The sequence below is a fragment of the Aquila chrysaetos genome, chromosome 13, assembly GCF_900496995.4.
Source record: "Aquila chrysaetos chrysaetos chromosome 13, bAquChr1.4, whole genome shotgun sequence".
Taxonomy (NCBI): domain Eukaryota; kingdom Metazoa; phylum Chordata; class Aves; order Accipitriformes; family Accipitridae; genus Aquila; species Aquila chrysaetos.
In genome coordinates, this window is record NC_044016.1 from 38,128,761 (window position 1) to 38,156,098 (window position 27,338).

The window sequence follows — 27,338 nt, forward strand, 5'->3', positions numbered from 1 at the left end:
CTCCTTCACACCTTGCAGCCCGTCACCCCGATCCTTCCCGGCGGGGACGGAGGCCGGCAGAGCTTTGCAGGACCCATGCGACATGCGGCTGGAGTGATTCAGCCCCTGCGAGGTAAACAGCCGTTTCCTGCTGGAGGGAAAGTCCCGGCCGTGTTTAAACCCCCTCGGCATGGAGTGAAAGCCGCTCTCACAACCGGGGAGGGCAGCCAGGCAGGCACAGGGAGCGAGAAGGAGATGGCACAGACCTGTTTTCTCTCTTGCATCGGGAACAGGTTGCTCTGGGACAGACCCAGGGACTGATGCAGGGGTGAGATGCAGCAACAGGAGCATCGCCATCCCCTCCAAACGACGCTAGACCTCCCTGCAAGGCTGTGAGCAAGTCATTCCCTCGTGCCTCGGTTTCCCCTGCCTGCAAAATGCCCCCCCCCCGGGTTCTTGCTCCCCGTGGTTTGTTCAAAGTGCCCCTGGATGCAGTCCTGGCAATCGGCAGGACAAAATCAGCTTTGTCACAGCGGAGCCACCAAGGACACGCTGCGAGGAGGACTTGCAGGCGGGTGAATCCAAGCCTCAGAGAAAACCGAGTCTTAGATGAAAGCCTAATTAAAGAGCTAATTAAAGGGGAGGTCCGGCTAAGTGGCCAGTAGGCAGAGCTCTTCTGATTTACGGCTTTAATTTCGGTTTTGCTTTCCAAGAGAAGCGGGCTGAGGCAGCGAGCAAGGGCAAAGGCAGGGCAGGGCCAGAGTCAGGCCAGGGCAGTGCCCGGTTCCCACGCTGCCGCCCTGCGTGGTGCTGCCGAGGGACCCCCCGGCCGGGCACCACGGTCCTGCTCCAGAGCCCCTGGGTGACATTGGGCCATGCCCGGCATCACCTGCACGAGGGTCTTGCTGGCAACACCCTGTCCCGTCCCCCCCCCAGCTGCAGGGGGGTCTGCTCCATCCCGTGCTGCTGGCACGGACCCCAAAGCAACCAGATTCACCCGGCGCTGGCCCGGCATCGCCCCGCGCTCGCTGCTGGCAAGGAGCCCATGCAGCCCCGTGCGCTCCATCCATGTTTTATTCTGAAAGCTGCAGGCATTAAAGCTCAAGACCCCCAAGGTGCAGGGGGAACATGCTGGGGGTCAGGCCAGAAATAGGGCGAGGGGACAAGAAGGTGATGCCGTTCTTCCCAGGACACCGCTCGGGATGTTACCCTCGGAGGGAAAGAGAAACCCCTCCCAGGTTTTGGAAGCGGAGGGGCTGGGATTTCTGCTGTGAATCTGGGCTGGCAGAAGGGTGGGTGCATCCTCGGTGGGTCCCGGGGTCTCCTCCCGGTCCGGACAGAGGTGGCTCTGCAGTGCGGGGAAGAGAGTGAAGCTGCACAGGGGAAGGGCACGATGGCCGGCGCTAATCCTCGTAGTATTTGGTGAGGAACTGGGTCGAGGCCACCGGGGAGCCCAGCCGAAACTGCTCCACGAAGCTCTCCATCGCCCAGGCTCCTGGGGAGAGAGGGAGAGAGGGTAAGCTGGGCTGCGAGGCGGCCGGAGGAGGGGGATGCTCCGGGGCCGGATCCAGGCTGGGGCTGCACGCTGCATGCCATGCGCCGGCTGCTGCTCTGCCCGAGGCGTTGCAGACCACATCCTGCAAACAGCGGCAGGCGGGGAGGCACCGGGCTCTGTCCCGTGGGGCCAGAGGGCAGGGAGCCATGGGGATCCCAGCCCTCAGCATCCCCGGGGTGGGGGGTAAACGGCATTGCACCCCCCCTCCACCCCTGCTGACCTTTGGAGCCGACCTTCCTACGGCTTCCTATGAGTCCATGCCTGGAAATCCCCCGGCAGCACGTGGGGGAGACAGCAGGAGATCCCCCAGCCCCTTCGCTCGCATGCACTGAGCTGCTGCTCCACAAATTTTTGGAGCCAAGAGGGTTCTTCATTCCTGACCCCCCCGTCTCCGCGGCTGCCTGCCCTGACCCAAGGATGCCAGAGATCTGGGGGCAGCTCATGGCTGGAGACGGCCTCGGTTTTTCCTACGCTGGGGGTGGCAGGGAAACCCTCTCCGGGGCGGTGGGCAGGAGGGATTCCCTTGTCCCCGTGGGCCAAAAATCCCCCTGCACTTTGCAAGGGTTCAGTGTCGCGCGTGGGTCTGGCTCGTGGTTGGTGGAGCATCCTCCTCCTCGGCCAAAGGGGCTTTCCCCAGCGATGATGGGACCCAAGCAGCTCACGCTGCCACCTCTGTCCCTGCCTGGTGGGACACTGGGTAGGACACGGCCCTGGGGTTGCAGGGCGGGGAAAGGGGCCCGTTGTTTATCTGAAACCCGTCCTCCCCTCCTCTCCCCTTCCTGGCGCTGCTCTTTAATGTCACGCCGCAGACTGGCAGCCCTTATCTGCCTTCACATCTCAGCCCCAACTGGAGCAAACCAACCCCTTTGCTCTTGCAAAAGTGCTGAGCAAAACCCGAGCTGCTGCATCACCCGCGCGGGGCGACGATGGCTCGGGGTGCCGGCGGAGCCCAGCTCCCCCCCCCCCCGCCGTCTGCCCCCCACCTCGGGCACTGGGTCGGGCCCTACCGTGAGTCACCCCACAGCCAAAAAGCCCCCGGTGGGCTCTGCCAATGGTCCCGGTGCCGGCACTGCACCCTGCGACCTCCTGGAGCTGCAAGAGGATGCGGTCGGGGAGATGCTCCGGTGTCTGGGAAGGAGGTCCCAGGATGCTCGGGCCGGACCCTGCACCCCGGCATGCCGGCTGGGAGGAGATGTTGAAATGCATCAGGCTACGTGTGGCTGGGGGTGTCCCAGACGTCCCCCCCGTCGTCACCACCACCCACCGAGAACCCAAACCAAGCCGAGGGCAAGGACGGTCCCGCCGTGCCGCACCGGGGTCACTGCCAGCCGGGGCACGCAGCCGCGTTTCCAGCGGCTCTGGCTCATCACCGCAGCCCAAGTCTGAGGGGGGAGATGCCCCCACGCAGGATCCCGAGGGGGGGTCGGGTTTGCCGGTACCGCTGCCAAGCCAGGCAATGGCTGAGAGCCCCGGCGCGCTCCTGCACGGCCGTCGGGCCCCGGCGTGTGCCGCAAACACCTCCATCCCCAAAAAACACCCCTGGCAAGGAGGAGCAGCCGCTCGCTTTGGGGTCTCAATCCATCCCCCCTCCCCAGCTCCGGGGGTCCCGGCGAGCGTGGTGCCAGGGGAAGGGGTCTCCGGGGGGGGGAACGCTCCCGCTGCACCCACAGCCCTTCGGCGGGCGCCTTTCATCCACTGGGTTTCAAAGCGCTCGGCAAGCCCCGGGGGGGGGGAAAGCAGCCGGTGCCCCGTGGGATCAGGGTGAAAGCGAGACGTGGCGGCCCCCCGACTCCCAAGGGTGCCGGGAGTTGTCATTGATGTTCGTGAAGCCTCCGGAGAGGCACGGATGAAAGGAGCCGGGAGGAGGCAGGACCGCTGCAGGGCTGCGGGCGCTGGCCCAGGCTCTCGCCGCCACGCGTGGGGCCAGGGTTTTTCCTGACCTACTTTCCTACCTGCCATCGCACCGGTTGTGCCCGTCCCTCTGCGGGAGACGGGACCGGCTGCAGGGAAAGCCCCGGGCACAGCCGCCGGGGTGGCAAAGTGGGGGGGTGATACACCGGGTGGCTACCGGGTCTGGGGGTCTGCGTGCCCCCCCATACCAGATCCAACCCCTTGGGTGCATCCGCAAACCGGGTGCCCCATCCCGGCGTGACCGCCTGCACACCCTGGCACAGGGTGACATCTTTCTGCAAACTGTCCCAAATCGTGCCACCGCGCCGGCCGGCTGCCGGGACTGGGGACTGCGAGTCACTGGGACCACAGAGCCGGGGAGGGGAGCGGGTGGTTGGCCGGGGAGCCACGGTCACGCTGCTGCCGATCCCTCTCCCCACCAAAACAATACGAGGTTTCATCCATGGCTTGGTCCGTTTTCAAGCTCGTTTCCCAGAGGATTATATCATCGCGCTCTGCCCTTATCTGAGCACCCGCCGGAGGAAGAGGAGCGCCCGCTGACACCCACACGTGCGGCAGCCACCTGATCCCTGAGCACCAGATGGGGAAACTGAGGCACGAGGCAGCTGCTGGGCTCGGGGAGCTCGGGGACCCTCTGGCCCCACAGGCGATGGGTGCATGGGGCTGTTTCACAGCCCTACCATTGCACCCTGCCCCCCCCAAAACGACCGGTCCCCGCCTTCTCCCGGCCCCACAGCGCTGGGGGCATGTTGCCGGCTGTAATTTATCAGCCTCATCAGCGGGGCCGTTCTCCCTGATAGGAGCCCTGATGCTTTTCTGCCAAGATTAATGATGTCCCAGCGGAGGTAGGCGGGAGGCCGCCAGCTGCTTTGGTCACCATTAACTTGCACCCGGGGACTTCAGGCGGGACCGTGTGCTCCCCGCAGCCCTTCGCTGCCTCCCGTCCCAGCCACAGCCTTTCCCTCCCCGCCGGGGCCCAGTCCAACCCGATTTTCCAGCTGGGTGGATCGGAGGCACACAAGGTCGGCTCATGAGTCAATGCTGCAGCCCCGATGCGAAGCCGGAGCTGGAGAGGGATGGAGCCATGGTGAGGGCGACTAGCCGGGCTCATCCCCGGTCCCTGGTCCCCAAAGGACTCGCCGCTCCCTGGAGGCAAACAGTTCTGGGAGGCAAAAGTCCATTCCCGGTTGTAAAATGCCTTTCCGGGGCAGGCGGAGGTTTGGGGATGCTGGGGAGCATCTCCCCATGCTCACTGGAGCTGGTGGGCATCTGGCACCGGGGCACGGCAGGGTGGAAGCAGAGGGAGGTACGGCACTGCCCGGCAGGTGCAATTAAGCTTCAAGATCTGCTAATTAATGCTCCCCTACAAGAAAAAGGAAGGAGGTGGAAAATGAACGGTCTCCATCCTCCCGCGGGCTGCAGATGGGTGAAAAGGTCCCCGAAAAGTGCTGCCATACCACCCCGCCACGGCCGGGGTTCACCAGACGCCTGAATTCCCCCGGCCGAGGGATTTTCCCGCAGCTCGCTGCAGCAGGCAGCAGAGCCCGACCGCCGGATCGAGAGCTCGCAGCGGGTGCCAACGCCTCGGGATGCGACGGGTGGCTTTGACATTTTGCAGACCACAAACTATTATCTTGCATCTCGCCAAAATACAAACACGGCTTGTAACCCTCCTGGGGAGGGAAGCGGGGCGAGCGGGGAGGAAGGGCTTTGCACTGCCTGACGGTGCTCGTATGGCCTTGGGGACACTCCAAAGGTCCCCAACTTTGGTCCCAAGCGGGGACAGAACCGGTGCCCAGTGACAATTTGCTTGCATGGCTGCAGCACAGCCAAAAAGTGGAGTGAATCAGACTCCAGTGGAGAAACTGAGGCTCCGAGAGAGTTATTTGACCAAGGTTGCACAGCGAGAGAGCTGGCTGGTGCAGGGATTGATCAGAAACGCTCGCAGAGAAGGATCAGGGTTGTTTTTTTTTCCTGATGAAACAAGTCTTTCTGCTCAAGAGCCACCCTGGAGAAACACCTCTGCTGTAAACAACTGATTTCACCATTGCCACCAGCGACGGGCTCGCTGCAGGGAGCGGCATCAAGGGGACGTGAGCGGGGTGCTGCAGCCCTCCCCCAGCTCCGCCACTGCCTGCCCACACGCCCTTGGGCATGGCACCCGACCCGCTGCCCATCAGTGCCATCCCAGCCAGGACACCCCCAAGGTAGGGTGGGCACCAGAGACCACTGGCCACCGTGGAGCCATCCTCTCTCCCTTTGAGCTGCCGGCATTGCAAAGCCAGGCCGGGGGGAGAAGTAGCACAGATTTATTTTCCATGCTCGCCGTTGCCCCTCGCTTTTTAATTTCCCAGGGATTTGTACAAGGAATGGCTCTTTCCGAGGAGCAGGGACGTGGCGGACGGGCAGGTCCTGGTTTAGTGCCCTCTTCTGGAGGATCCTACCCCTCGGCTCCACCACCAAGCTCCTGCCATCCTTCCTGGCACACACCACCTTCCCCAGTTTGGCCCTGCTTGGCCCAGGACCTTTCCCCGTTCGGCCTCCAAAGCGCAGCCCATGCCTTTGCTTGGGCGGAGGGCGAAGGAGGGAGCGTCTCTGCGAGCCGAGCGGTGAGAGGAACGCTCTCGTCGGGCTCCGTGTTCTCCCCGAGCGGGGTCTACCAGGGGACAAGCTGCCAGAGGGATGGATGCATGGCACAGCGCTGGTGGTGCACGGCGCAGGGATGCGGCGCTGGATGCGTCCGGAGGTTGGGATGGGCCAGCGCCGCTCCCTGCACCTGCCGGGTGCTCCGGTCAGGACATCTCTCCCTCGCCGGGGTTAGCACCTGGTGGCAATGGGTGCCACCATCGTTGGTGAGATGGAGATGTCGCTGCCACCAGATGTAGGACAAAATAAACGCAACAAGAAGGGGCTGGTTTAAGGCCAAGCAAGAAGGAAAACCCCAAGCAAGGCTGCAAGCTGTACCTGCAGCATCACCAGGTGAACCCACACCTCTTGTACCACAGGAGGAGAGGACCAAGGCAGAGCCACAGAGGAGCTGGCTGTGTTTCTCACCCGTGGTCCACTGGGGTCAGGGTCAGGTCCTCCTTGTTTCCAAGTGCTGCCAAAGGTGTTTTCTCCTCTCCCCGTGCGCTGCCTTCGCACCGTGGGGTCAGACCCCAGTGCTCAGCCACACAGGGCTGCATGCACCGGCAGTTCGATTGGTGTTCATCCCACTATGGTCCCTGGGGATGGATTTATTTAAAACCCTTGAGAAACCAAAATTTCATCCTTTGACTGCTTTTAGGGCTCATGCCCCACTTACCAGCTGCCCTGGGAATTAAAGAGATGGGCTGCCAGTGGGTGGTGGTTCAATCCAGCAGCACCCGCTGGACAAGCCAAGCCTGTGATGCAGCAGTGAAATGGTTAAAAATAACCTTCAACCAACTACTTAAATAACAGCCTCCGCCGAGACAGCCGCAGCTGCCTGACAAACGGCGATGCTCAAGCATCAGATGTTGCGGAGAAAATATCTGCTGCTGTTTTAACGGGTCTTTCCCAGGGAGCCTGGGAAGGGCTGAGAAACTTGAGGATGGGATGGAGACAGCATGGGGTGGGAAGCGCCTGGCCACCCTGCACCTCGGGGGACGGGGGGACGGGGGGGGGATCTTCTGCAGGACACGTGGGTCTGGTGGCTGAACCCCTTTGGGTATGAAATTTGGGGGCTGGAGGCGCACATCCTGCTAATAAGAGGATTTATCTGGAAAAAGCTCTTTGGTGGGTGTTCCAGACTCCCTTCCCAGCCCCGGGATGCTGCGATGGGGATGCGGGTGCATGGCCCCAGGTGACACCAGTGGACCCCTCTCCTCCCACCACGCCAGGGATGAGGGGCCGGGGAAGTGCCCCACTCCGCTAGCAGGGAGGGTGGCTTCAATGCATGTCATTAAGAAGCAGAGCTAATGAGCCAGAAAGCAAACCGAAGGGCAGAAATCACCCACAGAGAGACTCGCAGCAGCAGCAGCCCGCTCCGGCCACGGGACAAGCACCACAGCCCCACGCCGGGCGGGTTTCGGGGTCTCTCCCAGCACGGGGGTCCGGGGAGACCGAGTTCCCCGGAGCTACCCCGCTGCTGCCTGCCTTCCCCGGGGATGTGCAGTGTTGGTTAACACGGCGCAGGGGTGAGTCAGGCCGGCACAGACAAGACGCACCGACCTGACCTGCCTATCGAGCTGTGCTCATGTGGTCCTGGCTGGGAAAGTTTTGAAATTTCCCTTGCCGAGGCCACGTGAACTGCAGTGCCCCGTGCTCCAGCCCGGGCTGCGCCAGCACCATCCGGGGAAGGAACCCACGTTTTGCATTTTGCAGGATGGGTCCTTGCCCGTGCCGGGGGTCCCACAGGTGACCCTATGCTCCAGGGTGCAGAAGCAGTGGGGATGGTCTCATCAGGTCTCGGGGGGTCTCGGCTGCTTGCCTCCATCCTTGCCGTGCAGCTTTTTGGGAGACGGCAGCCCTGTCCCTGCGCCGCGTGGGGTGGAGAGGAGCTGGGAGTTGGCGGGCGTTGTGTCAGCCTGGTTTGAGCAATCTTTTGCTAAACCATCTCCACGTCTGATCCTTATCTGCGTGCTCCGAGGTGGCGGTGATGCAACTCCCGCGGCTCGGGAAGGGGGGACATACCGGCAAGGACTCATCCCGATTTCACAGCCGACGAGATCTCTCCCTGCTTCCGATCCCGCTAGCCAGGCTGTTACCAGCCATTTTGCCGAGAGTTTCTGCTGCCTTGCAAGGACTTAACACCCCATCCGTGTCCCGTGTAATGATTTGAAGCCCCTTTGCACCAAATAAGCATCGCCAGCCCGGCACTTCTGGCATGCCCGAACACATGGCATTATCCATACCCCCGGGAAAGCCACTTGGGGCATGGCATGGGGCTGGGAGCGAGGGCACGGCTGTTCCTTACCCAGCGAGACCCGCTCCTCGGGGCTCAGGGCGATGGCCTCGTGAGCCGGCTGCTCGTACAGGCGGAGCTGGTAGCGGTGGTACCCGCTGCGGGGCGGAGGCGTGGGCCGGACGTAATCTGGGGATGCAAAAGATAACGGCTGAGCATCCCGCCCAGCGGGACCCGCTTCCCACCATAACCACATGCCCACCACCCCGCTCCAGGCTGGGATCGGCTCTCCCGCCCAGCGCCGTGCACCGAGGCCCCTCGCCACGCGTGGGGCTGGAGGGAGAAAGCGCTCAGCAGCTCACGTGTTTCACGGGCAAGAGCAGCCACTGTGCCCCCCCCCCAAACCTGCCCGCTCCCTTATCGCTGCCCGGATCCCCCCCGTCTGCCCGGGGGGGCCAGCTCCTGTTTTCCCTCTCCTGAAATAACCTGCCCCCAGCCTCCCGCTGCGCCAGCCACCGCCCTCTCCTCCTCCTCCTCCTCCTCCTTTTTCAACTTCAGAGCCCCGGGGTGCTCCTCGCCTCCCTTTCCGAGTGCCTCAACCTCTCCTCCATCACCCTTCCTGCACCATCCCTGCCATGCCCTCTCCCCCGTCCCCCCCACGCTGGGTGCAGCCTCCCCTGGATAGGGCCACGCGGGGACCTGCTGGGGGACGATGACACAGGAGTCTGAGACCCCCAGCAGCCCACCGGTGCATGGCCAGCACCCCTCACCCTCCCGGCTACCCCATGGGGGTCCGGGGTGCCTGGAACTCTGCCGGCTGGGCTCCAGCTGCCGAGCTTTTGAAGTCCCCCCGCACCCAGCTTTGGCGGAGGAGGATGCTCTTGTGGTCGAAGCAGCGGGTTCTCAGGTGCTGGAGGTCCGGGGTTGTTTCCTCACCTGGCTACAGATGTTCGACGCGCGCAGGCGGGCACGTCCCCGGCTGCACGCTGTGCTGCATGCACGCCCTTAACCCAGCCAACGTGGGAGCGAGCAGCGCACAGCTGCCCAGATGTGGGGCCTGCAGCTGGCTCCGGCCATAGCAGCATCGTTGCCGGCTGGTGAGGTCAGAGAGGGCTGGTTGTCCCCAGGAGAGGGACATCCAGGGACAGACCCCCCCGATGCACGCACGGCGCTGCCGATGCCGGCAGCTGCCCCTCGTCCTCCGTCGGGGATGGAAGGACGTGATGCCAAGGGATAAGATGCTGAAGCTCCTCCAGGATTCGGTCACCCACAGCCGGGTGAGCCCCCGGCCCCTCTCCCCCATCCCCTTGGGGTGTAAACTCCGTGAGCCTGGCCTGTTTTTAAACTGAAAGTCTTTGTCGGTGCAACATCACAGAAGTTGTTGGGATTCACCCGCTTTTATCTCGTGTTTTTCTTTTTGATTGTGTTTCCACCACCACCACACCCCCCCGCCCCTTTTGCACTGGTTTGGAGCTCTTCCAACCGCTGGGGAGTCTTTTAACCACTTTTGCCTCCAGAAAAATAAGAGAAAAAGTGGCTCCTATTTCAGACAGCACCCAGCTGCGCCCTGCAGAAACCCTTCGTGTCCCTCCCTTGCGTCCCGGCGTGCTCGTCCCCGCCGGGCACAGCCAGCTCTGCCACCGTCTCATCGCAGCTCCCAGCCTGGGCTGCAGGAGAACCCGTCCCCCCCGCGTCGGGGTCTGCACTCACCCGTCAGCACAAGCCCTTTGACGTCCCCAGTCCTCAGATCCGCACCCTGAAAGGACAAGAAGATGGGGGGTGAGGTGCTACCGGGACCCCCAGGAGAAAGATGTGGAGGGGACAGACCGCCCCTGCCCCCCCGGCTGCACCCGCTTCTCCCCAGGGATTCATTTTCCAACATTTCCAGTGTTCTCCTTGCAAAGGTCATTAGGGAGAGAGGTCGGGGGGAGAAGGAGCACGCCGGGGCCTTTCTTTGGCTATTTGGGATTTAGAGGCTCCATGCACGGTGCCCTGGCACACCGGCAGTGCCATCACCGCGCTGTCACCTGCACACAGGGACCATCAGTGATCCGGTGATCCGGGTGGGTGGTCCAGGCTGTGGCACACCGGGAGAGCCACAATAGCCCGTTAAAAGCCACGGTGCTGCTTTGCATGCAGGTTTTTGGGAGGGGTGAACCGTGTCGGCCGGGAAGGGGCCGGCAGCGGAGGACCGCAGCGATTTGCACCGGCATTCCCGTGGCAAAGCTTTGCCCCATCGCGGTGGTTTTGCTCTCAACCGAAACTCCTGCCCGGCGAGCAAGCCCCACCGCCCAGCGGGCTTGGCTCTCCATCCCTGGCCTGGGACGCTTCCCTGGAAGAAGGAGGCTTTGCCGAGACCGCCGAGCATCCCGCTGGAACTGGATTAACGGCAAGGGGGCAGCGGCGGGAGCTTCGGCCGCATCCTGGTCCCTCGCAAGCCACCTCACCCCTGACCTGCTGTGCTATTCTCAGCCGGCCCCCACCTCCCACCAGTGCCGCCGCCAGCGCTCGTAAATCCTCTCCTACGGCACCCGTTATTCCAGTCCTGCCCACACACACGCCGCTGCCAGGGCTCCTCCGTCCTAACCTGCCCTGGGAGTTATTACCCTGAAAAAAAGATGCATCAGATAACTGCAAGCAAAAGTGCACGCGGGGAACATGGTCGGTTCCCCGGCTCTTTGGGATCAAAGCTTTGCTTTCCCCAAAAAGAAACCTGCTTTGCACTGAGTCACAGCAGGCGACAGCCTCCTGCGAGCTGCCGGTGGCACAGCAAAGGTCACCGGGAAGCCAAGTGCCCGCTCAGGTCCCTGGCTATCGGCTCCCCAACGCTGGCTCGCCACCTGGGCAGCCGGAGCCGAAAATATCCCGATGACAGAGAGGTGATGACTAAGATTTTGGGCAGCGACTGGCAGGTTTGGATGCCTTGGGTCACAGGGGGAGGGGAAGGCGGCACACAGACTGCCGGGGGAGAAGCACCCCAGGGTGTGCCGGAGGGGGACACGAGGCCGTGGGGCTATGCTGGCTGCTCTCTCCCTGCCTAGTCTGCCCAGACGTGCGAGCACAACCTGCCCAGATGTGCGCGCCCGCTCCACCCAGATGTGCGCCACCAGCCCACCCATGCGTGTGCATGCCCGCGCTGCCCAGACGACGCGCATGCCTCTTCCATCCAGATGTGCACATCTGCTCTCCCCAGCCATGCACGCCCAGCCCCTCCAGCTGTGCCCGCTCCCCCCAGATGTGCCGGTCTTGGCTGCGGGGCTGAGCTGGCGGAGGAAGCTCGCAGCAAACCCCAAGCTCGCCATGCGGCCGGGCCGGCTGCCAGTCCCCGCTCTTCAAAGGCAGGGACTGAGGCTTTTTTCTGTTCCGGGTAGGGCTGCTCCCGTGCGGGGACCTCGCTGCTATTCCTGGCTTTGCCATGGGCTTATCGGGAGAAGCCGGGCCTCCTCCCTGTTTTTCTGCCTGCTGATGTGGGTTGCCTGCTCGCCCCAAGATGCAGTGGGTTCTGGCTAGCCCCGGGGATGGGAGAGTCAAAGGATAAAGTTCCTTTTAAGAGGCGAGAACAGGAAGAGGGCGGGAGGGAGAAAGTAGGGATGAGCACTGTAAACCCTGCCTTTTTTTTTTTTTTTTTTTTTTAATAGTAAACAGCTATTCTGGAAGCAAGGGAGCAAACTCTGCTCGCAATGGGCTGCTGGGCTGTAGGAGAGGCTGGCAGGGTTGGGTGTGAAGCCCTGCTTGCTCCTGCAAGCTTTCCCTCCCGGGGTCCCGCTGCCTTCCCCGGGGCGAGGGGGACCTGCAGCTGGGAAGCGGGTGCTTGTTAGTGTGGGGGGAATGGTTTGCAGGGAGGAATAACTCCCCGCTCCAGCCCATTGCCCCTTTGCTGAAATGCTGGCAAGGGCAAGGGGAGCATCGCATGCCGGCGGCCCCCAAAGATCCCTGCCACGAGCGGAGCTAATGGACGCTGATGAGCTGCCGGGTTTATTAATGCCCTTTTATGAGAGCATTAATAGTTCCTAATGACACCATTTGAGCTTCCTAGTCTTTTATCTTCTTCTCTCTTTCCCCTGCCGAGGACACAGTGTAGGAGGTGGAATTAAATATTTCCACCCTCAGGTCCGTGCTGTGTGGTATCAAGTGCTGGTGGGGCACGGGATGCTGGTGGGATGCTCGCGCGGAGACCTGGACAGGCTTAAAAATCTGTGCCGTGCAATTTCTGCGCCATGAGCTCCTCTCTGTACTCTTTTCCTCGGCCAAAAAAAGTGGAGAAAATTATTCCCCCCTCATTCCCGACACTCCTTTGCCAAGCTGGACACCGGCTGCACGGAGGCTCTCCGGTAGATCGCAGCCAGCCCTCGGTGTTGCCTGCTGCACGTCGCAGCGTAGGGCGGGGGGGGAATAAATAAATACAAATAAATTAAGAAGGCAGTGAGTCACATTTTGTTTTCCTCTTGATCTTTTTTTTTTTTTTTTTTTTTAACTTTCCTTTCTTCCCCTTCTCCAGAACGTGTCTGATCCCATCAGAGAGGAGGGGAAAGGGATGGGTGGCGAGCGCGCCAGCGATTCGCCCGGGCGAGGACGGAGGGTTATGGAAAGTGGGTGTGGGAATCGGCACAATCGCTGGCAGGGCACCAGGACAAACAGATGACGGATGGGACCCAGGGCTGCGCAGCAGAGCGGGGCTGGGCTGCTGCCGCCTTGCCGGGAGCGTGCCCCATCCCTGCCCCGGGGACCCCATGGGATTTATCTGGGTGCTGGGGGGGCCGCATCCCGCGGGGCAGCAGCCGAGGTGCCGGCCCGGCAGCGTGCTGATACGATTAACCAACAATTAACCAAGTGGGGAAGTTAATCCCCAAACAAACAGGGCTCCTCCTGCGCTGCTCGCTTACGGCACGCTAGCTTGACGGGGGGAAGGCGGCTTCAAAGCCGGCACAGCCAGGAGCCCAGATTTGTTATTCTCTCTTTCTGTGATCTTTATAATGAGGTCAGGATTTATGAATCGGCTCTCGGGAGCGCAGGGGAGCATCCCGGGCAGGGCAGAGCCGCCAGGATGGCAATCCAGCCTTCTGCAAGCGGAGCAGAGTCTCGAACACAGAATAAAGGAATAAGACGCTAATTGCAGCTGGATACAGATCTGTTCAACCGTGTCCTTGCAGGGGAAGGTGCACACTTTGGGTTTTCCTCCTCTCCACAAAAGCCAGCACCAGTGGTGAGGATCACTCCTACCCCAACTCCCAGAAACGTTCAGTCTCATCCTGCTTTCCAACAAAAAGCATGTGAGAAAAAATCCCGGTCCAAGAGAAACTCTCCCTCCAATTATTTCTGCATGGAGGGAGGCCATGTGAGAGCAGGGCAGGGCCGAGCGAGCTCCCAGCACTCCCAAACTCTGGCATTTCCCAGCTCAGCTGCCCGTTTGCATTTTAGCTCACTTCCACACCGATCCCCGCACCGGGCATGGGATGGTCCCGAATTGCCCCAGCTCGCCCACAGCACGCCAACCCTCTCCCTGCCGGCACGGCTCCAGACCACCCTCGCTTTTCCGATCACCATCAAGCTGGGGTTTCGTGCCCGAAGGAGACTGTCAGCCCCTACCATGCAAATCCTTTTTTTATTATAAATGTCACATCCCGTTATGCCAACGTTGTTATGCCACTGAATTAAAGCTTGGCGCGTCCACGTCGTGTTCTCTCCATCGGGAAAGGAATTAGTAGAAATAGAAAAATACAGAGAAAGACACGGAATGAGTTCATGGAAGAAAAGCCCACCAAGGTGGGGATGTCCCTGTGCTGCCAGGAGGGGAAGGGCACGGTGGGGAAAGGTCTCTCCCGGCTAATGTATTACCCAGGAAAGTATTTTAACAGCAGATTCCCAGGGCAGGGAACGACTTAGCGCAGGCCATGGTGGGAAGAGGTCCCGGGTGCTTGTGGCAACCGGGGTTTGTGGGGAGTTCGTGCACGCAGGGAGCAAGGATGCTCCCCAGCATCCCTGGTCTGGGACGGCCCTGTAGACCCAAATCTGCCCGTGCACCCACCCGCACCCGCAGGCTTTGGAGGAAACCAGAGCCCCCTCCCCGCCTTTCTGCATTAGAAATGCAGCCGTTTGGCTTTAACAAGGCTGCGATTTTCGGCGTTGCAGCAGACCCAGCGGGGTGCATGCACACCCCAGCTGGTACCACGCTGCCCAGCCCATCCACCGTGCCTGCTGGCTGCTGACCAGGTAAATCGGGAGAGAAGCCGGGAAATCAAGGATTATGAACATCCCGACACCCCACGCACGCTTTTGGCTGCCCAGCCCTTGGGACGCGGCTCCCTGCACCCCTCCTGCTTCTCGCCGGCACGTCCTGGAGGTGCCTGAGCCCTCTCCCGCTTCGTCTCCATGTGCTCAGCCCTGAGCTGGGAGAACCACGGTCACCTTGCTGCAGAGAGGAGACGGAGGGTTGCGTCCCTGAGGCCACAGATAAACCCACACCGAAGCCTGGCAGAGCACCCAGAGCCGGTGCCGGATCCCATCGCACCCCAAATCCGGAGAAACCTTCCCTTCCCGCTGGAACCAGGCCAGCTTCCCCAACCCCAAGATGTTATCCTGAGCCTCTGCTCTCTGGTGCTTCCCCATAGTCCCAGTTCCCAGATCCTCGGGATGACTCAGGGCCCTCAGCTTTTTCTCAGAGCCAGTTTTGCTCCCCTGGCACAGCTGGAGTTGTAGCACAGGCCACCCCGGACCCGAGGCAGAAATGATCCCCAGCATCTCACCGCCACCAAAACACGAGTACCCCACGCCTCCAGCCTAACTTTCCACCTGGCTCTTAATTGCCCAGCCACTTTGCTTTCCATGCATGCAAATGACAGGAGATTAATCCGCTGCTTGAGAGCCTCCCGATCCTCTCGGCAGGCTCCGGCGACGCGCGGTCCAGCACCGTGTCCCCGGGGACCTGCCGAGCTACACGGGGCCGGATACATGCAATTGCCCCAGCCCCGGCTGCCAGTCCCCCGTTACCCATAGCCCAAGCCCATTATTTAATTTCCCTTAACTCTCACGGGGTTTCACCATTCCGGGTGGTATTTGGCTTGTTCGCTGTCAGTCTGCGCATGGAAGTTTGATAAACTACATCCGAGCCACATACAGGCGCAGGAACAGTGGAAAAGGGGCATTTCTTTCTGCGGGGAACTTCTGTTTGGGGCAGATCCAGGACCTCAGAGGGTGGCGAGGAAAAGCTAAACCCGGGAGGATTGGTACCGCACAGCCAGTGGACCTGTCTGGTTTTGGACTGACACGGCTACAAGCACCGAAACCGCTTGCCTTTAACACCATTGCTGCACAAATATGCACCGAAGCACTACACAGCCTCATCCAAAAACATGAACTGAGGCTCGTTAGAGCCCCTGGAAAAGCTCGCTGCGAGTCCCCGAGGGTCCTCAGGGAGCAGAAGCAGCTCGAGGGGTCCCGTTGCCACCCTCGGGTCCCCGATGAAGGCACTGATCTGCCTGGGTCGGAGCAGGACCGGGTGGCCACGCTGGGATGTCACCGCTCCGACACGGCTCCGAAGAGCCTCTCCTCTGGCTTTCCAGGGTCAGCATTGCTGACGATTTACCCCAATTGCTTTTAGGATTATTAGGTAGCGATTACAGCTTCTTGGCGTGGCCCAGCTTTTTTTCTAGTTCGCTATAAATGGGGAAGGCTACCATAAAAATATATTAAAAAATAAATATCAGGCACGGTTGTAATTTAAATTAATGCTTGTCTGATACACCCTAATGCCCCAGGGAAGGACATGCTATAGGGTTATTAAGTAAGCAAAATAAACATAAATCACCTCGGTGTTTGGCTCTTTGCAAGGTTTTTTAATCTAGGAGCATGAAAGCAGCAGAGACAAAATGCTGCACTTAATAACCTGAACCGTACAGGATCCGCACGCTGCAGAGACCTTCACCGGGCTCCTACCTCCCTCCTAGAAGCCCAAGGACGGCGTTTCCAGTGCCAGAACATCCCATTTCAAAAGAGGGAGGCTCTGCTGGGTGGATTTCCAGCGAGCGACAGATACCTGCCTGGCTTAGGCGTTGCTGGCACAGACACTCTGCCTATCTGCACCTTTCCTTAACGATCTAGGTGAGGGGTCCAAGGCAGCGGGGCGGAGGCTGTGATGACACTTGGATGGTTTTGAAACTTCAGCCAAAACACTTCTGTTGAAAAAGGAGGGTTTGTTTTTTGGTTTGGTGGTTTTGTTTTTTTTTAAAAAACCCGTGATATTACAGAGGCAGAGGGTAGTGCTTGGGATGGGGGGAATGGGATGCAGGATGCTGGGCTCTGGCCCCAGATGTGCAGCCAAGCTACTGCAGGAGGGTATGTGAGATGTGGCTTTGCCAGAACACTCGCAGTCTGGGTATAAGTGATGGATTTGGGAGGAGAGGTTGGCTGGCTTGCCAAGAAACTGCATGAAGGAGTTCTCCCGCTACCCCTTCTCCTCTGGGTCCCTGGCAGAGAAGCGTCAGGGTTCATTTAAGCAAGGAAAATGCACCGGTTGAATAAAAAGATGATTTAAATCAGCTTATGGAAAGGGCTGTACACGCTCTGATTGCTGTCTACACCGGCTCTGCCTTGCTTTCCTTCGCCGCGGCTGAAAGCTGGAGCAGCGGGCAGGCAGCGGGCAGCAGCACCCGGTGGGGTGGCTGCAAACCCGGTGCACCCGAAAGACCCTTTTGGAGAGCGTCGCAACCGCGTCCTGCGCGGTTACACCCCGTCTCCCAGCCCCTGGGCCTCTGTTGTAAACCGGGATGATAAATGATGGCTGCGATTGCTAAGAACAACAGGGATGTTGATAGCAACCCCAGGGGCGTGTTAGGAAGCTGCGTGGATGCCGGGCTCTGCGGCTGGCTGGGTTTAATATCCCGGCGGTGTTGCAATTGCGGGCGAGCTCACGGCGGAGCTGGCTGCCAGATGAGTCACCCTGACCCACTGGCCCGGTGCTGGCCCGCCGAGGGGAGGGCTGGCGTGGGCTTCGTCCCACACGCAATCCAGCCAGGACCCCCCCGTAAGCATCCCCTGCCTCCTCGGTGCCGGTGGGATAACGACCGATGCTGCATTGCTGGGGTGGGAAGTGGTGCTGGGTTCGGAGGAGGAGGAGGAGGAGGAAGGCTTGAGGATGGCTCAGGCGTGGGGAGGCGGGTGGGGGGGGCAGAAGGGGAAGGGCAGTTTTTGCACCTCGCCGAGTTTTCGCTCACTGTGGCAGGGTGGCACAGCTCAAACACGCCGCTTGCGACACCGATTTTCCCAGCAGCCGCCGGACCGCACCTGCATCGCTCCGCGCGGCTGCTTTGCTCCGCTGGGCTTTGGCACGAGCCTGGTCCTTCTCCAGGAGGTCCACCAGGATCTCCCCCCGTTCACCCCATGGAGCCGGGGGGCAGGTGCCTTTCGATGCCCCCAGCGCTCGCTGGGGCACCCCCATCACCCCCAGTTCTGCTGGGGCATCTGCAAAATGCTGCAAAAACTCCAGAGAAAGGTGCCCTACGAGAGGTTTCAAAGCCACAAGCAAAGCCCCTGAGATTTCAATGCAGGGAACAAGCTTGAACTGGCCAGAAAAAGGGCTGGGTAGGACTGAAAAGGCCTTTTCCATCCCAAGCCTCTACCGTTCTTGAGAGTGGAAAACTTGTTTGTTCTGCGTGCGTGTAGCTTTAAGATGAGCTTGCTTTTCCAGCAGCAGATTTCCGGAGGATTCTTGGAGAAACACCAAATTTTGCCTAATTCAGTCATTTAAAGGCCTGTAGCCCGATTCTGTGCGGACGAGAGCAGAGCCTGCGCTGCAACCCTCCCCTGGGGCCAGGCACGGGACGGCTGTGAGGATGTGCCCACGGGGAGACTCTGCCGGCTGCTTCGCCTTTGGGGACGGGAATATATCTGCTTCGGGGGTTGCAAAGCGCCAGCACATCCCCAGCACTGCCACCGTCCAAGCAGTAGAAAACAGTAATAAATACGTCTGTGGGGCACGTGGGCCCGAACATTTCACGCGTGAACCGCACATCCCTCCGCGAGGCATAACCAGGCTGGCAGAGATGCTCTAAGCTTCGGTTTGGTCCAAGGGGAAAGGATGGCGAGGAGGGCAGGAGCCCGGTGGGTGCCGGAGGCAGCGATGCTCGGTGCTCGAGACATGCCATGGCTACTCTCAGGAACGACGGGAGGCTCTTATAGATTAAAATACAGCCCCGCCACCTTGTATTGTGCTGCAAAGCTTTGGGAGGACAGAAAAACCCGATGTTTTCCAGCCACCATCCAGCCTTCCCAAAAGAAGCATCCCCTCCCGCCTCTCCGGGGTGGTCCTGCGTTTCGGAGCGAGTTTTTACACTGCTGACGTGACGCAAAGGCCGGGTCCGCGCTGACGCATCAGCGACAAGTGGGGTTGAAAGCCCAGGGCATGAAACCGGGGCATGAGCCCAGATTTTTTGGGGGGTGATACCCAGCGATGACTACCAATAGGGCCCGGTGGGTCGGGAGGTAGGATGCTGCGTGCATCACCGCATCCCACCCTGGCAGCCGAGCCGCGGCGTAGAGGGGGGGCACGTCGGGGCTGGAGGGTGGCCGTGGGTGCGTGCGCACGCCGCAAACCTCCCCTGCAAATTCCTCCTCCCTGGGGTGTCTGATCCCCGGCCCAGCCACCTTCCTGGGTGCGGGGGCGGATCAAAGCCCGCGCGTGCCAGCCCTGCTACCGCTCTGGGCCAACTTGGCTATTTTGGCTTCGTTAATCTGATGGGAGTGCTGGAGAAGGAGCGTGGGGTTGGGGTGGGTTGATTTTTCTTTAATTTTTGATTTTTAAATTTTTTTTTAATTTTTTTTTTTCTCCTTCCGTTGGCCAAAAAGTCTCCCCTTTGCATCTGATGACGACAGCCTCAGCCGGGACTCGCCGGGAGGGGAACGTGCTGTCTGGCCCCCGCCAGCGCATCCGGGCTGCCGTGGGCTCGGCCTCTCCATCCCCGTTCCCCCCCCCAAGCTGCTTCCTGACGGCGGGACTTGGCAGCACTCGGAGGGAGAGTCCAGAGCTGCCCCTGGGACGGGAGAAAATCCAACAGGAAACATCCTCCACTGGAGCAGTGCGAGCTCCCCCCGCTTCCCTCCTGCTTGTTATTTTTTTTTGGCGGGGGGGGGGGGTCAGTTCTTGAAGGATGAGAGCTTTGGGACGCTCACGAGCCCTTCGCGTTGATTTAGATGCTGAGAAAGAGCCAGGCGCGCCTTCTCGCCGGTGTTTTTTGCTGCTCAGCATCCTATGGCCCCCCCGCTCAAGGCAGACACGTACCGGGGCTGCTGACCCCCCCCCCCCGCAGACCTGCACCCCGGCAGACAGCAGCTGCCCGAGGGCAGGAGCCGTGCGGGCAAAGGTCTGGCATCGCCCGTCCCGAGGATGAGGGGTTAACGGCAGCAGCGTTGCTGTTGCTGCACGGCTGGCGGGCGCTCAGCGGTTGCGGCTGCCAAGGCTGCTCCGGCGGTGCCATGGACTTCCCTTTCTTCCATAAAAGTCCACCGGATCCGGGTTCCCGTGGGATGCTCTCGGAGCGGGAAGGAGGGGGTTGAGCTGCCCTACCTGGGGCGCGTGCAAGTGCCGGGGGCTGTTTGTGCAATGCCCCGTGTGCCTCCCAAAAAAAAAAACCACCCTGGGAGCCAGAAGCCAGCACTTGCTCTTCTCCCTACCCTGGCTCGGGCTCCGGCAAGGGAAAACTCATTTTTTTTTTACATATTTCGGGGGCGGCGAGGCATGCGGCGGGCCCGTTTCAGCCCGGTTGGGCGAGGACGTGGGGAAAGCCGGGATGCGATGGCGAGGCTGGGGCTGGGCAGTGCAGACACGTGCTGCTGCTCGTGGCGTTTCGTCGTTGCTCAAACAGCACTGCTCTTGTCCGGGCTGGGGCTCAGACCCGCGGCTCCTTGTCCGGAGGGATGCGAAGGCGGCGGAGGGGCTTGAGGGAAGGGGGGAGAGGAAAAGTGGAGGGGGTGTCCCCCCAGGAATGCCCACTGGTGCCTCTGGAGGCTATTTCTGCGCTGTCTCCTTCCACGAACCGTGCTTTCCTGCCACTGGGAATGGGACGTTCCCCCCCAGCCCCAACAAGAAGAGCTCCCCCTCCTCCAGCCCCGATTATTTTGGGCCATTTGTGGGTGACGGTGGAAATATAAAGACCAAGAGGTTCCTTCCCAGCCCTCTTCCCAAACCAAGGGGTCAAAACTGCATTTTCCCAGGTACTTGGATGGAGCAGAAAGGATGATATAAGCCGACCGCGAGAGCTGCTGTGACCTCCAGGGATGCTGGGACTGGCCCCACACAGGCAGCGCAGCCTGGTTTGAGTTCAAACCCCACAGATTTAGGACCAATCTACATCCTAATTCCTCCTCAGCCTATAAGAAGGGCCACCGCAGGGACCCTATGTTTGGGGGGGTGGCCCCCAGGCAGGCTGGGTGGGGGGTCCTACCCTGACCCCACAACCAGCTCACAGCTTCTCTGGCTTGCAGGCAGCACGATGCGAGCCCTGTATCAGTTACAGCAGCAGACAAGATGTCATCACACCAAGAGGCCGGGGCTTGCATCAGAAGTGTCTTGCAACGAAGAAAGCCAAATTTTTACAGGAGAGGCGCACACGCTCGCTCTCACACACACACATACACACACCGAGCCTCGGTAATTAACTTAATAGGTTTCTTACAGAATGCCCCGTGAGTGATGCTCAACATATTCAAGTGTTGACAAGACGGCGCTGAACCCGACGCCTACACAACGGGCAAACCAGGCACCGAGCGCAGACACACCTTCATTGTCTGAAACTTGTAGTAAAACTCTAAACCCGCCCTTGTGAAATGGGGAGCTGAGCAGATGGGGCTGCGTAACCCTTTGCCTGCCGGCACCCGGTCGCAGAGCCCGGCAGCACACGCGTGAGGTGGCGGCGGGTCATCCCCAAGAGGGGAAAAATGAATTTATAAGTGTCTTGAACAGGCTAGAAGCTACTGCAGGTGCTTCCATACACACATTCAGGATATGTTACTGATGGGTTTTAGCCCACCGGGACAATTTGCTGAGCACTGAAATAAATTAGCAACTTTTCATTCACCTATAAAAGTATTTACCCCTTAGAAATTTGCTGTAAATCCAGGGGAGCTGAACACAGTGGTGTCCTCTGGATTTGCTCCAGGTCAATATTTGGGCCACTAAAATAAAAAAAGGCTGAGCATCCCCCGGCGCTGCCGGACGGTCCCTCCCTGTGTCTCACCTGGATTTGCCCAGTTCCCAGAGGAGCCGTTCCCTTCCCTCGTGCCTCAGGTAAGTCTTTCCTACAAAGGCTGTGATTTTGGCTAATCTGTGCTTGATGCCATGGGTAGCCTCAGCCCCCCAGCCGAGAAAAGCCAAGCCATGTCAATGCAGCACCGTGGCCTGGCACCAAACACGCTCCTGAAGAGCCAACAGCACCCATGGTCACCAAAAAAAAAAGAGGAAAAAAAAAAAAATCTGGAAGAGGGATTAATGGGGAAACCTGTTTGGATGGAGAAGTTTTGTAAGAGGCAGCAGAGAGCCATCTCCTGCTGACTTGGGGTGGGATCTTGAGTCAGGAAAATTGCTTAAGAAAGGGTGGTCGTTCGTACAGGTTTCGCCAGGTTGGGAAACGTTCTCCCAGCGGCTGGGACCCGCGTTGTACAACGCGTGGAGCAATCCCCAGCGCTGTCATCATTATGCTGATGAGCTCCCAAACCCGTCGGGCTCACTCGGCGTCCCCGCCGCCTGCTCCGTGCCGGCTGGGTCTCACCGCAGCTGCACCCTCTCGCTATCGCACAGGGATCGGCTCTGGCAGGCTCCGGGGGGAAAGTCTTTCAGCGGATGCTGGCGATGCTTCACGAGCCTCGCAGCACCCGCCGGAGCAGGCAATGGGCTCATTCCAACATGTCACATCGGTTGGAAATGTTTCAGCCTTTTTAGAAGAAGGGAGGGCTGGCCCGGAGCCGGTGCCTCCCCGTCCCCCGTCCCGCTGCAACCTCGGGGCAGGCGCAGGGCACTGCAGGGATGCAGGAGCTGTCGTTATTCCCATTTTAAAGAGATGCAAAAGGCGTTCCAGAGATTTTGATCAACAGACTAAAAGCACCAGCACTTGGGGCACAGCTATTTTAGGAGACTTTTCCGCCAGGAGCACACAGACCGCAGCCGAAGAGCGCGGATGCTGCAGCGGGCAGCAGATGCTGCTCGCTGCAGATGAGACCTGGGCTGCAGAGAGCCGAATTCACAGGGCTACGGTGTGCAGGGATTAAGGATTTAGCTGGGAGTTACCTCTGTGTTGTCAGGGAATTAAAGGGTTACCTGCGTGTTGCAGATGGAGGCTTAAACTTTTTACAATCACATTAGATTTACAGCTCTCCGAAATTTCGACACCGTTGGGTTTACCCTGCCAGCGAGGATTTTGACTAGGTCGGGACGGTTCCCCTGATGAACCATGTGCCGGTGGGAACGGCGGTGGGAGCTGGGGCCCAGGCTTTGCCTACGGCCACATGGAATCCGAAATCAACCCCAAACCCTGCAAAGAGCCTGCCCGGGCTCTTGCAGAGATGGAGCCAAGGGTGATCAAGCCCTAAAACAAGCCTTGCCCTGCCATGCAATGTAAAGCCATCGATTCAGCATTCATTGGAGAAGGAGTCTTTGCACTAAAGTCTCTTTTCGCTCCCCAAAAAGCACAGTGGTACCCAGGAAGGCTTGTGGGAGCCGGAGCGTCCCTTCCGCCAGCACCTCCACCAGCGATGGGTGCTGGGGTGCTTCCCTCGGTCCTTAAAGCACGTAATCGAGGTGAGACCCAGAGAAGGCTGCGGAGCAGCGAAGGCAGCAAGCCCTGCACACCCAGCAGCACCTTCCCGAGACCTTTCAAGGGTGAAAGCCCGGCATGGTGCAGGGGATATATGTCCCAAACACCGCGCAAAGCCGGGGCTACGCCGGCTGCACGCTGGCCCGCTATCAGCCGCCGATCGGGTATTGCACGGCAGGCAATCGCAGCCTGTTGCATGCATCGTGCAAACAACCTGCAAGCACGGCCAGGCAGAGGTGCCGGAGCTGTGCAATGCCCAGCCTGGGGCTAGCAGGCTCACCCACACACTTGGGAACGGGAGCTCTTGCTTGCAGCCCGGTGCAAGGATGAGCCCCGATGGCAGGCGGATAAGACTGCCCTTACGTAAGGCTCCGGGTTGCGTGGAGGATGCGCGGCGGGAGCAGACTTGCTCTGGCCCTGAGCTGCCTCCAGCACGGCCAGCCCAGCCCGGCCGGTGCCGATGGCCCCGGGACGGATCCAGTCCCGCATTTGCCCGCACGCAGTGGGATGTGCAGCGCCGTGCACCGGCAGAGCCAGCGGGAAGGAGACCTGGGGTTCTTGTCCCCTGCTCTGTGCCCCGTGCTGATGGTTCTCTCCCCATCCCGCTCCCTCCGGCCGGCTGCTCCCTTCCCACTCCTTTGGTGCAGAGAGGTGCAAAATAGGTTGTTGTTCACGAGGGCACTGGTGATTATTAATAATAACTCAGCTCCTTCGTGCTCCAGTTTCCTCAGTGCTTTGGCAGCGTGCCACGAGGGCCCAGTGATTTAGTGCAACTTAATTATTCCCGGCGTTTCATCACCTCTTGTTTTTGATGTCTGTGTCTCTGTCAGTGCCTCACCTTCGTGACTAAGAGAGCCAGGGAAACAAACTGGTGGAAAAGGGAGAGAAAGGGGGAAAAACCCCAAGCCAGAGGGTGTGGAGCTGCTGCTCGGTGGCCAGGCAGGCAGAGAGGTTCAGGAAGGCATCCCATGGGGATCCTCGGTGTGTCCCCACCACGGTGTGGGGCTGTCCATGGGGACACGTGCATGGGGAGCCCGGCCGTGGGGTGCAGGGGGGTCTCACCCCAAAACCGCCTGTGGTTTCTAGCCTTGGCTGTTGCTTGCAGCAGCAGAGTGAGCAACAGTCCGTGTCTGCTCCTTGCCAAAGGGAAAGGACAGCGTCGGACCTCGCCTGCCCCTTAAACACCTCTGGGGGGGAGCGAGCGGCTGCCCCGGCCCCGGGAAGTGTTGGATTTGCTGGATTTGGCTTGCGAGCGCCCGGGCGAGCAAATGGGGGCTGCCAGATGGAGGCCGGTAATAGGATTCCCGTGGCTCCCGGTCTTCCATCGTCGTCGCCGAGGCCGGGCTCGAGGAGCCATGAGCGGAGCTGGGACCAGCTCCCGGGACGGTACCTTGCATCCACCTTGTACCCGCTGCACCCAGCGAGGGGACACGGGGAGCGGGGGGACATCGGGGACGTGCAGGGGGTCTCGGCGGGGGGGGTGCAGGGATACGCATGGGGGACAAGCTGTCCCGGGGAAGGAGGGCTCGGGGCTGGCAGCCCATGGGTAGCGTGGGGAGCATCCTTGCAGGCGTGCGGCTGGATGGGGGACGAGCGATGCACAGCGGGGCCTGGCGCTGCCCCCAATCTGCTGGATTTCCCTGAGAAGATAAAGCTGGGGGCAGGCAGGGTGAGGCAGCCACCGTCATCTGCCAGACATTTTACCTGGGATGGCAGGGCGCAGCAACGGAAAATGGAAAGAATCGCTTTGAACCGCTAAAGAACCTCTTTGGGGTGCAATAAGCGTGTCTAAGCCAGGTCTCCCACCCGCTCCCTCATCCCTCGTCGCCCCGTGCTGGTGCCATGGAGGAGGGCTGCGACAGCCAGCGCATCCCTTCCAGCGAGAACTGCTTATCAGCATCAATAAAGCGAGCACCGCAGCAAACCAACGGGGCTTTGCACTGGGTAAAGCCACTGTGCTAAGCTAAACTCCGTTTTAAATAGCAGTACTTCCTTTTCCTATAGTATTTTCCATCCATTCATTTCCAAGCATGTTAGGAAAGTGGGTGGGTGTCAGTAACCACATTTTATAGGTGCAGAAGCACTAGTTCAGCATGTTCAGTCACTAAACTGGTGTCAGTGCTGGGATTAAAGCACCTTCCCGCACTGGCAGGTGCCTGGTCCCATCCCCAGCCCTGCGGCATTGCCATGCCCATGTCCCGATGGGAATATCCCTAACCACGGTGAGGTGCTGCTTTGAGAGATTGAGGGTCCCCTAGCCCATCCCGTCGAGCGGCTCGGCCAGCTCGTTAGGCTGGGGCGCTTCCACGTTCAACGAAGTACGGCAGCTTCACACTTCCAAATGGAACAGCAATGCAGGGCTGAACAGCCAAGGGGAATTCAGCTGAGTATCCCTGTCTGCTTGGGAAAGCACCTGCGGGATGGGATACAGGACCGGGATACAGGGCCAGGATGTAGCACAGGGATGCTGGGCTGGCAGGTAGGGTTGGGATGCAGGGTTGGGATGCGGGGTTGAGATGTAGCACTGGGATGTAGGATTGGGATGCAGGGCTGGGATATAGCACAGGGAAGCAGGGCTGGGATGCAGGGCTGGGGTGTAGGGTTGGGATGCAGGGCTGGGATGTAGCAAGGGGAAGCAAGGCTGGGATGCAGGGTTGGGATGCAGCCCTGGGATACAGGGTTGGGCTGTCACACTGGGATGCAAGGACCAGGTTGTAGGGCTGGGATGCGGGCTGGGATGCTCACACTTCGCAGGGCAGCAGGGCAGCTCAGCAGGTGCCCGGCCAGAGCGGAGGATGCTCCACGGGCCGGCCGGGGTCCAGCAGCCCCTTGCCTGCAGAGCCAGGGCAGCAGAGAGCCGTGGGGCCAGGCTGGCTCAGCATCCCTGGGAGGGCACCCAGCGGCAGGGAAACCCAGGCTCCACTCCAGGCCACGCAAAACTCTGCGAAGCGCCAGCAAACTGGGGAGCGGAGGACGAGAAAGCCAGGAATTTTCATTAAAGGGGGAGGGAAAAAAAAAAAGAAAAAAGTATTTCCAGTATTTCCCTCTGTGTCTTTGGCCTGGTGCAGCCCTTCTGCTCACTGCTCTGTTTATACATGATAGACAACTAATTAACATCCAAGCCTCTTGAAAGGTCTTTTCAGAGGTAATGTACTGACAGAGGATGTCAGTAAGGAGCAGTGATTTGTCTAAGCAGTGATCACATTGTTTCAGACTGAATGAGGTGAATATTAAACTGCTTTAAATGCACTCTTCATAAAGCACTAATTACATACTCCCGGGGGAGTACGGGCAAGGAATACTAAACAGCAGAAAAGTCAACAGAGTGCTTTTTATAGTATGTTGCTGGGTTCTGTGTTTTTCTGTCTTTCTTTCTCTTGTGCGCTCTCTCTCGCGCTCACTCTCTCTCTCTCTTTTACAGTAAAATCACAGCACGCTGAAGAATACACATTTATAGCACAATGGTTCACATCTAATTATATGGCAATCATTAGTTTTAACCTGGGTGTATTATATTTTCTTTGATATATTGTGCCCCCCGGCATCTCTTCACATAGAAGATTTCCAATGGCATTTTCTCCCCTCCCTTGAAAAAATGTGTTTTTTTCCATCATTAGCATTTGCTTATAATTTTTTTTTCCCTAAACAAAAATTTTAAATTGGCAGGAATAAAAGGGGCAAGGAGGGGAGGAGGAGAAATCCGTTTAATCAAAATAAGAATCTGTTCCCTCCCTCCTGGAATCGTGCACTTTATTATTACCAAGGTAACTCCACTGGGTTTTTAAAGAGAAAAGGAAATACAGAATGGGCCATTAATGAATTCCTGCAGATCCTGCTGCACTCCTGGTCTGGCTCGGCCCGACATCCTGATGGGGTGAACAACTACTCCACGCATTATTTATTTTTTTAATAGCACAACATGGCGGGGGAGATCGAAGTAACCACAAACCAAATCCTCCCTGCCCAGAAAACCTCGAGATCCTCTTATCCAGTAAGAGCAAAGAAAAAAAAAAAAAAAAAAGAACAGCATGTGGCAGGGCCCAGCGTCCTCGAGGAACCTGCTGCTTCCTCCTGGGCAGCAAAGCGAGAGCACCAGGAGGAGACGATGGGGACAGGGATGATGGGGACAGAGGCCATTTGGCCACCACCGATGTCCCCCCAAATGCATAGGGTATAGCTAAAATGCACAAGGTCTGGCTCAAACGCATAGGGTCTGGCTCAAACGCGCAAG

The 27,338-nt window shown here is 59.6% G+C and overlaps 1 protein-coding gene across 9 annotated transcripts in view; it reads right to left on the minus strand.

The window, feature by feature from the left end:
- Positions 1-1,035: 1,035 nt before the first annotated feature.
- PEBP4 (phosphatidylethanolamine binding protein 4) overlaps positions 1,036-27,338 on the minus strand; it is an 80,590-nt gene continuing 54,287 nt past the window's right edge. For all 9 annotated transcript variants that reach the window (XM_030035379.2, XM_030035385.1, XM_030035381.2 and 6 more), the window contains 3 exons: positions 10,020-10,065; positions 8,382-8,498; positions 1,036-1,474 (listed from right to left, as the gene is read on the minus strand). In XM_030035379.2, coding sequence (XP_029891239.1) covers positions 1,383-1,474; positions 8,382-8,498; positions 10,020-10,065 — 255 coding nt within the window. In that variant the 3' untranslated portion in view covers positions 1,036-1,382. The remainder of the gene's footprint in view (positions 1,475-8,381; positions 8,499-10,019; positions 10,066-27,338) is intronic.